The sequence below is a fragment of the Heterocephalus glaber genome, unplaced genomic scaffold, assembly GCF_053883595.1.
Source record: "Heterocephalus glaber isolate CG9 unplaced genomic scaffold, H.glaber_assembly_v1.0 deba00001538, whole genome shotgun sequence".
NCBI lineage: Eukaryota > Metazoa > Chordata > Mammalia > Rodentia > Bathyergidae > Heterocephalus > Heterocephalus glaber.
The window spans coordinates 34,592,302-34,605,946 of NW_028258333.1; the positions used below are offsets into that span (position 1 = coordinate 34,592,302).

Consider the following 13,645-nt stretch of genomic DNA (forward strand, 5'->3'; position numbering starts at 1 on the left):
AAAAGGTTGGAGGGCATTATTTCTTTTTTTTTTCCATTAAGTTTATTGGTACATTTTAGGTATACAATACAGTTACATTCATCATTGGGAGCTTGTACCTTTACGTGAGTATCTTGCTTCTTATTTTTTCCCCCATTCCCCTGCCCTCCCTTCACCCTCTCCATCCCTCCCTATTTACAAAGACTTTGTTTCCATTTTTTCTTTTCTTATATTTTTCTTTTCCCTTCTTTCCTTTCCTGTACCCCTCCCACTTCCCCTACTTCTTTAGACCTTTTCTTCCTATTTCACATTATCAGTTATACATTTTGATCCTTATTTACACTTTTAGTTTTTCACACCAGAGAAACTATTCGGTATTTACACATGTGTGTCCTATTTATTTCACTTAAGAGTATGGCCTCAATGTGCATCCATTTAGCTATAAATGTCTCTAGTTTGGAGAACGTTATTTCTTATTTTACCTGGTTAGTCTCCTGATTTCCTTTAAAAAAATATACCCACTGTTGCATTGAGGCAGATTCTATCAGAAGACATTCTTTGATAACTTTTAAAGTATATTTTTTGACAATCCAAGGGGGAAAAAGCATTAAATGGAGCCAATGCAACTATGGAAAGAGCAGATGTGGCAAACAGGAACAAAAAGTGTCCTCCAGTGTTTTGTTTAGTCAAATAATCGAACTTAATTATCCTCACCAGAGCCCACCCCCTAATATGTTCCTCTCTGCATCTTCACATATTAAATGAGATCTTAGATGAGATAAAGTATCTCATTTCTCTATACTTCATTATTGTGACTCAGGCTTCTGGATATCTGATATTGTATTCAGTGCTTTTATTTATTTTTATTTATTTATTTATTTTAGTTCTTTTATCGGTACATTTTAGGTATACAATTCATTTTCATTTATCATTGGGTGCTTGTACCTGTACATGATGTACCTTGGTTCTTATTTTTTCCCCATTACCTGTGCCCCCTTCACCCCCTCCACCCTTGCCTATTTACATAGATTTCATTTCCTTTTTTTTTTTCCTTTTCTCATACTTTTTCCTTTCCCTCTTTTCCTTTCCCCTTCCCCTCCCTTCACTCCTTCGTCTTTGGACCTTTTTTCCTATTTCAAATTATCAATTATTCATTTTAATCATTTTAGCCCTTGTTTACACTTTCAGTTTCTCACATTAGAGAAACTATTCGGTATTTACACATGTGTGTCCTATTTATTTCACTTAAGAGTACAGCCTCGATATGCATCCCTTTAGCTATAAATGTCTCTAGTTTCTCATTCTTTATGGCTGAGTAGTACTCCATTTTTTTTTTTTTTATAGAAAAACACATTTTCTTTATCCAGTTTCCAGTTCAGTGCTACTTTTAAACATTGGTGTGCCTGTTCGGTTTTTTTGATTTTGATCAACCTTAAATAAATGTGGATTTAATCTTTTTTAAAAATCTCTTTCTCTCCGACAGCTTCAACCAGCATCCAAAATGTGACTGAGGTGAAAACGAACATGAGCCTCGGCTTGACCCTCACAAGGAATATGGGAACCGGAGGGTTTCTGGTGAGTGTTTACTCCTCAAATCCTTATCCCTCTTGAGAAAGTTTGTAGTGAGTATCTTCTCTCCATCCTTTCCATCAATTCAAATCTTGAGGTTTAAACACTGGAGCTTACTTCTGGATAGATGATGCCATTTAGATATCTAGTACAAAACGGTGGTACATCAATGTGTGGAATTCTGAGATATTCAACAAAATCATCATCACAAAATGTTTTGAGGAAAAAATGGATCAAAAAGAACACTGATACATTTCCCTTGGAAAGTGTTCTTAGTATTTGCTGTGATAGCATCAAAATCCCAGCTCTCATTTCTGCTTTCTGAAGGAGCATTCAAATTCAGTACTGTTAACTCAGAAATTAGGTTTCAAAACTAGGGTGTTTTTGTTTTTAATCACTTGCTATAATGGTTGGCTAATTTGATATTTATTTAAGGCATGGTACAGTCTTATGTCAGGTTTTACCCTCATTTACTTTCAAAAATGCTATGAAACAGGCTTATAAATCTGTAAAATGGGAGGCCAGTATTTAGCTCAGTGGCACCATGCCTCCTTTGCAAGCACAAGGTCCTGAGTTTATTCCATGGTACCAAATGAAAAAAAGAAAAAAAAATCTGTAAAATGGAATGCTTTAATTAACAAGAGATCTGAGGATGATTAATTATTCACATAACCAAGTAAACCTTCAAGAGAATTAAAGAGTTAATATAAAAAGCTAGAAGAAAATGGAAATTTTCTGAAGAAGAGAAAAAAAATTTGAGTTTAGAATTAGTAGAAGAAATAATATAGGAAAATGTTGAAAAGATTTAACTACATAAAAATATAAAACATCACACACCAAAAAAAAAATTGAAAGGCAAATAAAAATTCAGTTTTATTTGAAATTTTCACTGGCTCACATTAGGATAGCATAACCCTGGTAAAATTGTCTCAAAAAGCATAATTTAACTTTACATTAATTTTATCTGTGCTATTAATATGCTAATTTAAAAGCCTGCTGTAAAAGTGGATTATTCTAAAAATTTTGAACAATGTCATTCTATTTGAAGTTATAGATATCAGTATTCAGGGAACTTTGGTACCATTAAGTAAATTAAATATTGGTTATAATAGGTGTTACATCAGTGCATAAATGAATATTAAATTAGAACTTCATGATTTATGATATTCCAAAATATTTATAATAGGGTTGCTTTCATGCTTTTGCTTGGTTTTCATTTGTTTGAATAAATCATAAGGAGGAACATATTGAGAATTAAGGATTATAAAATGTGCTTCAGAAATTATAGTATGTAAATCCAGATAAAGTCAAATAAAATTGCAAGAGAATTTGAGAGATTAATTTAATAGTCGATGCAGCAAGCAGAAAGGCAGAGAGAGAGAGAAAAGAAGAAAAAGAGAGAAAGAAAGGTAAAATGTTCTTTACATACCTAAAAGGTCAAAATCTTAAGATACTTTTAAGAATTATGTGGAAAAGATGGACAGTCATCACATTTTTTAAACCTTCTTAAGTTCTGGGCTTAAAGCAAGAATGTTTTGGCATTAACAATTGGCATATTCTAATTTCAACTTCTTAATGCTGTTTTCCAGTGCTTATAAAAGAAATCTTCTTGAATATTCCATGAGTTATTTTTCAAGGTGATATAAAAACCTCGGTAATCCCGATGTGGAAATCAGTAACTGGAATCTGTTATTTGGTAAACTAGTCAGAAACATTGATAATGGCTTTTTCCTAGCTGGCAAAACAAGCTTTAGGAGAGAGGAGAGCTATGCCTTGTTCATCGAGCATGAAATACGACCACAGCTGCTTCTAACTATTGAGCTACTACTACCAATTAAACTGGGTCAGATAAATTCCTTTTTCTTTTTCCAGTTGCTTCTTGCAAGTTCACACTTTTCTGTTCAATTTTAATAATTGGTCTTTACATAAGATCAATGCTTGAATAATGTTTTGCATATGATCCACATCTTTAGATAATGTAAAACTTTGTGGACAATGTTTAGACTTCTCTTTCCCACTTCTTTTCTTTTTTAAAAAATTTAGTGATGGTCATATTATTTAATCTAATATTTCCCATATACTTTAATTATGATTGAATCAAAAGTTCCTGGCATTCAGTCAAGAGCTACTGAAAAGGAGAGAATTAGACTTGTTAAAGTAAGAATTGGAGTATGGAGGATGGGGACAAGGAGACAAATGCCAGACAATTTTGGTGGTGAATAAATTAGGAAATGAAAATAAGATCTTTTTGAGTTAAAGAAAACACTTTATAGCAAAGTTAAAAACTGGCAGTGCTTGAACATCATTTGTGTTTGGATAGCTTATAGAGTTGGGGTTTGTTTTGGGTTTTTTTTGTTTTGTTTTTTGTGAGACCAGGTCTTGCTATGTAGTTCAGGCTGTCCTTGAACTCTATGTAGCCCGGGGTGGTCTTGAACTCACAGCAATCCTCCTGCCTCAGCCTCCCAAGTCCCCCTGGGATTAGAGACATGCACCATCACAACCAGCTAGAGTGTTTTGAAATGCAGAATTTCACACAAAATTTTCCCTCTATGATGACTAAGAAACTTGGGCATCTATTTCACAGCAGTGTGTAGGCAGGGACACAGTTCCTTGTCCCTATACAAAAGACACTGGTTCTTCATTCACCATGGTGTCTATACAGGTCTCAAACACTCTTGGAGGGTTTTTGTCTGGCCCTTGCAGGCACTTGGGTTTATGGTTCTTCTGAGTATAATGAGAAGGGGGAGCAGGAGGAAACTGATGTTAAAACAAAAACAATAATGAGGCTGGCTGACAGGTACATAGGACTTGCTATTTCCCCTACACCGTTCTAAGTGTTTTGTATCTATAGGCCATATACTCTCTATATGGGAGATTTTTATGACTAACTTCATTTTTTAAGAGAAGCACTTGAGACCTAAATAACTGAGACAAAAAAGTCACCTTTTCACTCCATTTCCTCCTGGGTGTCCTCTGGAGGAAAACAGCCCTTATCTGGCTTGGTGAGTGAACCCATGGGCTCCTCACTCCTCTGACCCCACCCCTAATGGTGCCGTTTCCTCTATGCCTGCTACAAGGCCTGCCACTGGGCCTAGGGGATCTGCCCACTACGTCTTCTCCATCATGTCTACCCTCTGCTGTGTACTCTCCCTTAAAGGCATTTAAAGGTTGTCAGAGTTGACAATTCCTAGTATCTTGGAAAAGAACAGAAATGATTCTTGGGTTCCAAGAAAGGAAACATATCCAGTGTGTTTTCATTTACCTTTTCTTGTTTCTTCAAAGACATGTGGTCCTCTGTGGGCACAGCAGTGTGGCAGTCAGTATTACACAACTGGTGTTTGCTCTGATGTCAGTCCTGATTTTCAGCACTTGGCCAGCTTTGCACCTGCAATTCAGAGTAAGTTGTGAATGTGTGGAAGGTTGAAACAACAACACCTTGCATTTAAATGGTGTGTGTGTGGTGGTGGTGAGGTATCAACAATTCCAACCCAACCTCTCTGCAAACCACATTTTCATATGGGTGTGAAATTTGACTTACCCATAAAATATGTTTTTTTCATCTTTTCCTATGTAGCCTGCCCTTCCTTTGTAGATGTTGTGGTTGTGTGTGATGAATCAAACAGTATTTATCCTTGGGATGCAGTAAAGAACTTTCTGGAAAAATTCGTACAAGGTCTGGATATAGGCCCAAGAAAGACACAGGTATGGATATGAGTAGTGTATAAAATAGCCTATAGCTTTCTTTCTGAGAAAATATTAGAAATGAAATTATAATTTTTCCACTTGCCAAATCCCTATATTAAATACATTTAACGGTAACATTCAAAGTTAATTGAGACTTGTACTACTATCAGTTATTATTCTGCCTATGACTTTGCTGTTGACCTTAGAGTTTTGTTTTTGAAACAGGGTTAGGGTATGGGCCTATCACATTTTAATACTTTTATAGTTGCCTATTTTGAGCCTTCTAAGCCATGAGTTTATTAATACATTTTAAAATTGGATATGTATTTTTTATGTCCACATGGACTAGTAATAAATTTATTTTGTTTACACTTTATGGACAGAACAATTATCTTTGAATTCTGAGAATTAAGTTCTCCTTCCCTTTTTGACAAAGAAAGTTTGGGGCTGTGTCATAGAGTTTACTGTACCGCTATCTTCTCTCACATTAGACACTGAAATCCTCAGAGTTATTTTGGATCCTTCTCTCTGGCTCAAGTCTTACATACTGTGGTAAAGAAAAGGGTCCAGGTGTATTTTATTTCTTACCATCTTCCTAGTGCCTTGTATATTGCCTCCCAGTTACAGTAGCAGAATGAACTCAAAAGTCTAGCCCTTTCATCTTCTACCTTCCTTTCATGCTGGCCTCAGAGAGTCTTAAGGTCTTTGAGAAAACCTTTTACTCTTCATCCCCTCTTGCTACTTCCTGTTCAGAAAACCTCATCTCCTATACGTGGAGAATGAGTTCAGTGCCTGAGAACAAGGACATTTGTGGAAGGTTCTGACCTTCTTGATCTAAATGATTAGAAAATATCCCCAGATGTTTTGTTCAGAAGTTTTTCTTTCAGCCATCTCAAATAAGATTCTCTCTAATGGTAGTATTTTTTTTCTGAAAGATTGAAATTCGTGACCCCACATGCAGGTCCACCAACTTCCCTGCAGAGATACTGAAGCCTACAATAGAGGAAATCTAGAATAATAGAGAAATCCAAATGGACTCTCTTCCTCAGGAGTACTTGGGCTTTTTTTGTACTCAACTCTGATTCTTTATTGCATAAATACCCTCAGTAGAAGAGATGTTACCCTCCATTTATGCACTTTTGATTTTTATTATATTAGTTCAATAGAAATTATTTATAACTCACTGACAGCTGTTAATAAGATTCTGATCTTTTGAAGGTTGCCTTAATTCAGTATGCCAATGACCCAAGAGTTGTGTATAACCTGAACACTTTTAAAACCAAAGAAGAACTGATTCGAGCAACATCGCAGACATCCCAATTTGGTGGGGACCTCACAAACACTTTCAAAGCAATTCAATTTGCAAGGTAAGTTTTGATGTTAAAGGCCAACATTTTGATGCCATGCATGTGCTAACATGAGAAAAGAAAGAAAAAAACAAAAAGAAAAATAATATACCTGGAAGCCATACTTAAATCAGAACTAATAAAGAAGACATGTCTGAGCATTGACTTGAATACTTTGAGAAAGCACTTCAGAAATGAACTGAGAAATTTTTGACTCTTGGATTTTTATGAAATGTGACATGGTTTTCATTATTTTATTTGAGTTAAATGAGATCTTAGATTAAAATGTTAAGAAATGAAGAAATCTGCCCTTTAATATTTGTTAAAATGTCACAAATTAAGCCATTAATGCTCAAATTAAGCCAATGAGCATTAATGCAAATTATCAAGAGCCATAAAATTTTAAACATAATTTCTTGGATTGAACTGAGTAAGTTTTTCTTACTTATCACAATCTGTGATACATAACATTGTCCCCATTCTTATCTCAGTCTCTCATTTTTTTCTTTCTTACTTTCTCTATTTTTTTATCTCCATCTTTACTTTATGTAACCAGATACCTTTATAAAAATTCAGCACTCTTCAACTGTTAAAAAAAACTGAGAACAATATACTTGTCTTCTTTTGAAACCTGCTTTGTGCCTTTTTCATGTTGTGAATAGCTTCTTTCCAATACCATAATTGCTTGAAAAAAGTATCTATAATCCCTCCATTTATTCCTTAGAAACCTATAGCTCTCCCACTAGGTGAGCATGACCTGTGGATCTTCCTAGCCCAGTAGTCATGCTTTAAGGCTCATCCTTTAGCTCCTCTGAACATTTGATAAAGATGAACAAACATTGCTCTTCTGAACGCAGTTGTCATACAACAAACTTCTGGGATCCTTGACAACTTTCTGTCAGCGACTTTTATCTCTTCATGAGCCCTTTCTCCTAGTTTTTCTCCTTTGAACAGAGGCTTCTTTTCCTCATAATTCTTCCCTGTCTTAGGAACTGTATCCCATCCCCTGACATCAGCATCAGTTCTGTGTGGGTCACCCCATTACTATGTTGTAAGCCCTGAACTCTCTGCCAACAGTCACACATGCATCTGGCTAATGCTGGATATTTGTATTTGGAGTGTTGGCTCACTTATCAAATTCAGCATGTCCTAATATGGCCTTATTCCTTTCCCTGCCACTCCTCATGACTTTGTCATTTTGGTTCATGCCACTGCCCACTCTCCCAGTCATTCAGACAAAATGACTCTATTTTTCCCACTATTTTCTTTATTTTTTCCATTTCTCTCTAGATCACAAATCTGCTCAGACATCATACCCTGCCATATCTTTTCCTGCATTTCCCAATACATCTCTCTTTTCTTTTTCCATGTATGTTTTAGTTGCTGCTTCTAGCAACTGATGACTCTTTATACTCTTCTTATGATTCCCTATAAGAGAAGATAGAACTGGTTTAATCATTCTTGTTTCTATTAAGTTGAAATTTTGGGCCAAGTTGCTGGATAACCTGCTCATGTTCAGTATGTCAGCTATCATTAGGCTAAGTGTCCTTTCAAGGGGACTTCATTAGGATTAGAAACAGCTGAGGGTCCCTGTTTTCAGCAGGGTGTATGGGTGTGACATTTGCCATTAGAAGTAGCCAGGAGCCTGGCAAGCCTTTCTCTCCAAGATAATGGTCACTGTCTATGGAGAAAGAACTAGTCTGGCTTTCATCATCTTTTCAAAACTTTGATTTTCTCCTTGGACCACCACTTTTTCTCAAGCTAACATGATTTAGTCCCCTATTGCTAGAAGAGTCATCTAACATCTTACTCTGTTCTCCTTTTCTCTCTCTCCTTCCCTCCCTCCCTCCATCTCCTTAAAATACTCAATACATTTCTGACACTTCGAGTAAATATTGTCATGTTTTCATTCACCTTACTTCTGAATGCTTAAAGTTGCAATTTATTGCTCCAAGATCTGCAGGGAATCAGAATTAAATGAGGTACTGTTTTAGTCCTCAAAACCTTATAAACATACTTGAAATCTACAATACTCAAAAAGGATTTGATGAGTATTGTAATTCTAATATGTGTGGCTGCAAGCTATGGAAAAGTTTACTACACTTATATTTTTACAAGGAAAGTACATAGATATTTCAGGAAATAAGTTTTAACTACATTGACCTAGCATGCTCTTGACATATTCAGGTAAAAATATCTAGCAAGCATTGAATATGTAAATTTGAAGATGAAAGAGATGAACAGAAAATATATAGATGTTAAAGTATCATATAGGTGGTAGTTTTTCCAAAATAGTAGGTGACATTACCCAGAAAGAATGTGTAACAGGATAGTCCAGTAGACAGAGGGAAAATAAATTGTTGGAGAACTGGCCAGGTATCTAGAAACCAAATCAAGCTGAAAACTACTCTTCTCATCAAAATGGATTTCAACTGGACCAAAATTTTAAATCTAAGAAAATCAAACCATTAAGCATTTATGAAACTTGTGACTTTAACATAAAATGTTTGGATATAAGTCTGTAAAATATCATGTCAAGAATAAAAGAGACAAAGAACAAGATTAATGACTTTGATTACATGAACACAAAAAATTTCTGTATAGTGAAATCCAAAGACAATCAATGAACTGAGAAAAATTTTATATTATTTCTCAATTAATCACAGTGCCAAAGTTTAAAAATTTTAATAATCTTCATTGTCAGGGAACCAGTAATTACATAATTACTATTACAAAAATGGTAATATAAATTGACAGAGATGTCAGACAGACAATTTATGTTATCTACTAGAATTTGAAATGTGTATATAAACTCTACCCTAATAATTTTCACTAAGAGTTTATCCCACTGATACATTTGAAAAAGTATGAAAAAATTCATACACAGGAATATTTTTATAGCATTGCTTGTAAATGTCAAAATAGCCTAAACTTCCAATAATGAAGAATGAGTTAAATAACTGGTGCTGCCAAATAATGAAATATTATGTAGACATTAAAAAAGAATAGGGGCTTTATATATGTTGAAACTTTCCATAAGAATAAAAAAAGCTACCTGTATTTAAAATATGCCCTTATTTGTATAAAACCTTAAGAGGCAGACTATGTGTATACCCATACTATAAATAAAACATTTTCTAGGGGGAAGCATAAGAAACCGAGACTAGTGATTACCTATGAGGGAGGGGCTTAGTGTCAAATTTTTGTTTATGCCTTTTGAAATAGTTTACAATTTTTTTGATCATATAGCTCTACCATTTTTTAAAAAAGTAATTGTGTTGGAAAAGTAAACACATGTTCAATGATTTACATTTATGACAATAGTGTCTTTGCTCTGTTGACTAATATTAATGAATTTAATCTTCTTACAGAAAATTTTTCTAAGGAATTCTGGGGTAAACTCACACACACGTGCCATGAAAGTATTTTTTAGTTTCAAGCAAGACTTTTATTTTTATTTGTAGCTTGTTATTCTACAAGCTACAAATACAGTAGAGTGCTCTTAACACGAATATCAAAATAACTCTAATTCTAACTCATGATAGGTTGGGCTTAAAGAAGCTAGTTTCTCATTTCTATTTCAAACATATTAACTTCATCTATTGATGGTGAGTCTTCTATCTGCCACAGAACTTCCGCTTATTCAGCAGCTTCTGGTGGTCGACCAGGGGCTACCAAAGTAATGGTAGTTGTAACTGATGGAGAATCACATGATGGCTCAATGTTGAAATCTGTGATTGAGCAATGCAACAGCGACAATATACTGAGGTTTGGCATAGCAGTAAGTGGCTTTTCTTTGTACTTGTTTTGTGGTTGCTGGGTATATGTTCCTAGATGGCATCAATTTTCAAGCCTGCACTTTCTCACTGACTGTTGGTTTATTATAAAAAGTTTTTACTGACTCTACTTCATGCTGATTTCAGTTCTGTCAACTAAATAAATGGTTGTAGGAATGTTGCTTGATTGGCTTCTCCAGAGGGTCTATGATGTTTAGAAATAGACTAGAATATGCTAATAGGAAAATGTAGTACAAAGAAACTTTTCTCCTCTTCCATTATTTTCTAGGTTCTTGGATACTTAAACAGAAATGCGCTTGACACTAAAAATTTAATAAAAGAAATCAAAGCAATTGCTAGTATTCCCACAGAAAGATTCTTTTTCAATGTATCTGATGAAGCAGCTCTACTAGAAAAAGCTGGGACACTGGGAGAACATATTTTCAGCATCGAAGGTAAAAGAATGCCTTTCAGGAATTTCCTTCCAAAAAAATTTTTAAGTGTTTGTTATTTTATTATCACATCTTAGTTCTATTAATGTTAACTTGTGTACCTTGTATAAAAGCAACTCCTACAGATCAGTGAGAAAAAATAGACAAAGTAATTTATAAAAGATAAAATACAAATGCCCAGTAAACATAAGAAACTATTCCCAATTTCAGATTTTTAAAGATATAACTTCAACTACTATTATGTTTTGTCTAGAACATGGTACAGTTTAATAATATTAATTTTAGAACGATTACTTAGAAGCAAACAAGTTTATACACAGTTGGTAAGACGATAAATTGTTATAAGTTTTGGGGGACAATTTAGCAATATCATAATCATAGTTTTATCTATATTATGTTGCATGTTATGTTAAATATCTCTCAGCATAGTCCTCACTATAAATCAATCACCTACTTCCTCTAACTACATCTGAAATATTTGTGTGCTTAGTGGAACCAACATTTGAAAGCTAAAAATTCAGTTAGTTTCTCAGCTAGTAATGATAAATTAAAAATAAAACTGTGATGTTGATATTCACCTTAACCTCATATCCTTCTGAAGTTCTTGAATTTGTTTATAATAAGTATATTAAAATTATAAAAATACAGTAAACATTTTCAGTTATTCAGTTTTGAGGACATATTTATTGGACCTAAAGTAATTTACTTACATGGTTTTGTAAAGTCTAATCAGTGTAGAAATATCATGTATCCAGAAGCTCAGTATATGGAGGATTGGAACATACTTTAAAGTGGGTAAAAAGTCTCACATGACTTAAATTCCGGTTCCAGATGGCAAATAGAGCTGACTCTCAACAATGAAGAAGGGGTTTTATTGAGGACCTACCCATCAAGTACTATTTAGAAGGGGATTGCATAAATTTAAAAAGCTTATTGCTATAGTCAAATCTTGATCTCTTTATCCACTGAAATTTCTGTCCAGTTTTATTACTTCTAAAATATCTACTGATATTTTAAGTTGTTTAAATTCTTATCAAAATCTAATTTTTCCTGAGATAATAAAAAATTATTAATGCTGTTAATACTTGTAGTCCTGTTTGATTACAGGGGCATGAATAGAGCAACTGCGTGTAATCTGAAAGCTAACTAGAAATGATTTTGTACATTATCTGCTAAGACAGACTTTGAGGAGCACTGCTCTCTTTTATTAAAAGTTGCCTCTAAAATAATTACATCTTCTAAACAAGACTATGTCATATAGTACAATTTCTTCTTTATTACAGTGTCAGTCCAGGATTTAGTTTCCTTATTATGAGCACTAATGAAACATAAATTTTGATCATAACCAAACTACATGGAAAATGAATGACTACTAATTGAGTTTTACAGTGTTTACACACAGAGACAAGCCCATATGTAAAACTAGGACAGACTTACCAACTGGTAAAATTTTTACTCACTCTTGAATCTTGGTTCCTTGTGGCTAACCCAAATATCTCTCAGCATAGTCCTCACTATAAATCAATCACCAACCTCCTGTAACTATGTCTGAGATATTTGTGTTATTTAGTAGTACCAACATTTGAAAGCTAAAAATTCAGTTAGTTTCTTAGCTAGTAATGATAAATTAAAAATAAAACTGTGACATCAATATTCACCTTAACCCATACCTTTTTTGGTTGAGAGTTTTTTGGTATTAGAAATTTCATGAGTAGTCCATTAAATACATTAATGTCCAATTAATATTAAAGCTAACTTTGAACACTATCTTGGAAGTTTCGTGGATTTCTATAATCTGTTAGAACATTTTCTTGGTGCTTTTCTCTTCCCAGAATCCTCTGCTGTATATTTTTGGGTGGCTATTAGAACACTGTATGTGTGGGTGTATGTATATGTGTGTAGATGTCTGCCTATGTTTGAAAACTTGAGTTAGAATTACTGATGGTAATATAATTTCTGAATGTGGTATTTCCCAGGTACTGTTCAAGGAGGAGAGAACATCCAGTTGGAAATGTCCCAAGTAGGATTCAGCGCAGATTACTCTCCTCAAAATGTGTGTATATCAGATAATTTCATATTGTCCTTTGGCATGATACTTCCAGATGCAGTAGCTTATACATAAAGTAGGAAAACAGTCACCTAATGACCAACAATTCTGGTTCATAGAACTCACAGCCATTAGGCTTTTTTGTGCTGCTGATTTACCACCTAAATCATTAAGTGTAACAATGATTTCTCTTCCCTATTTCCAAAGAATTTTCTATTGGGAAAAATATAATATATGTGAAATACTTTATGTGCTCCAGGGCACAGGCACAATATTAATTCTCAGTATGATCCCTGCAGGAATTTCCTTTGAATCAATTAACTATTGCAAACATTTGTCAAAAACACAAACTCTTGTCATCTCTGACATTGTTACCTTCTGAGTTGCCCTATTCTCATTTTCTAAGAGAAGAGACAAAATAGTTGAAAAACTAAGGAGTTAGGAAATATGAGATGGAATTGGAGTATGTCACTGTCTTCTTAGCTCTGAGAAGTTCATTCTTCTTTGTCGGAACTATGCCCTTCCAAGCCTCTGATTCTCATTCTCCCCAGGATATGAATGGGGTAGTGGAAAGGGCAAAAAGATGTGAAGTCCTCGGAAATATTTAGGGAACAATATGAACTCAAAGGCAGATCAAAGGACCTAGAACAACTCATTCTCTGTCTAGAATAAAAGGTGCTAAATTTTTCTGGATCAGCAGTCCTGAGAGATCCTCATAAGAGTTGAGTCTTTCCAATAGAAAAAATGTAGACAAATCTATGTGCAGAGCATTTCACATAAAATTCTATGAGG

At 34.3% G+C, this 13,645-nt stretch overlaps 1 protein-coding gene across 2 annotated transcripts in view; it reads left to right on the top strand.

Moving 5' to 3' along the window:
* Window positions 1–13,645, top strand: part of Itga2 (integrin subunit alpha 2) — a 93,364-nt gene that overhangs the window by 44,388 nt on the left and 35,331 nt on the right. For both annotated transcript variants that reach the window (XM_004848537.3, XM_021261432.2), the window contains exons 4-10: window positions 1,463–1,554; window positions 4,831–4,945; window positions 5,123–5,250; window positions 6,451–6,599; window positions 10,209–10,359; window positions 10,644–10,809; window positions 12,783–12,859. In XM_004848537.3, the coding sequence (XP_004848594.1) occupies window positions 1,463–1,554; window positions 4,831–4,945; window positions 5,123–5,250; window positions 6,451–6,599; window positions 10,209–10,359; window positions 10,644–10,809; window positions 12,783–12,859 (878 nt within the window). The remainder of the gene's footprint in view (window positions 1–1,462; window positions 1,555–4,830; window positions 4,946–5,122; window positions 5,251–6,450; window positions 6,600–10,208; window positions 10,360–10,643; window positions 10,810–12,782; window positions 12,860–13,645) is intronic.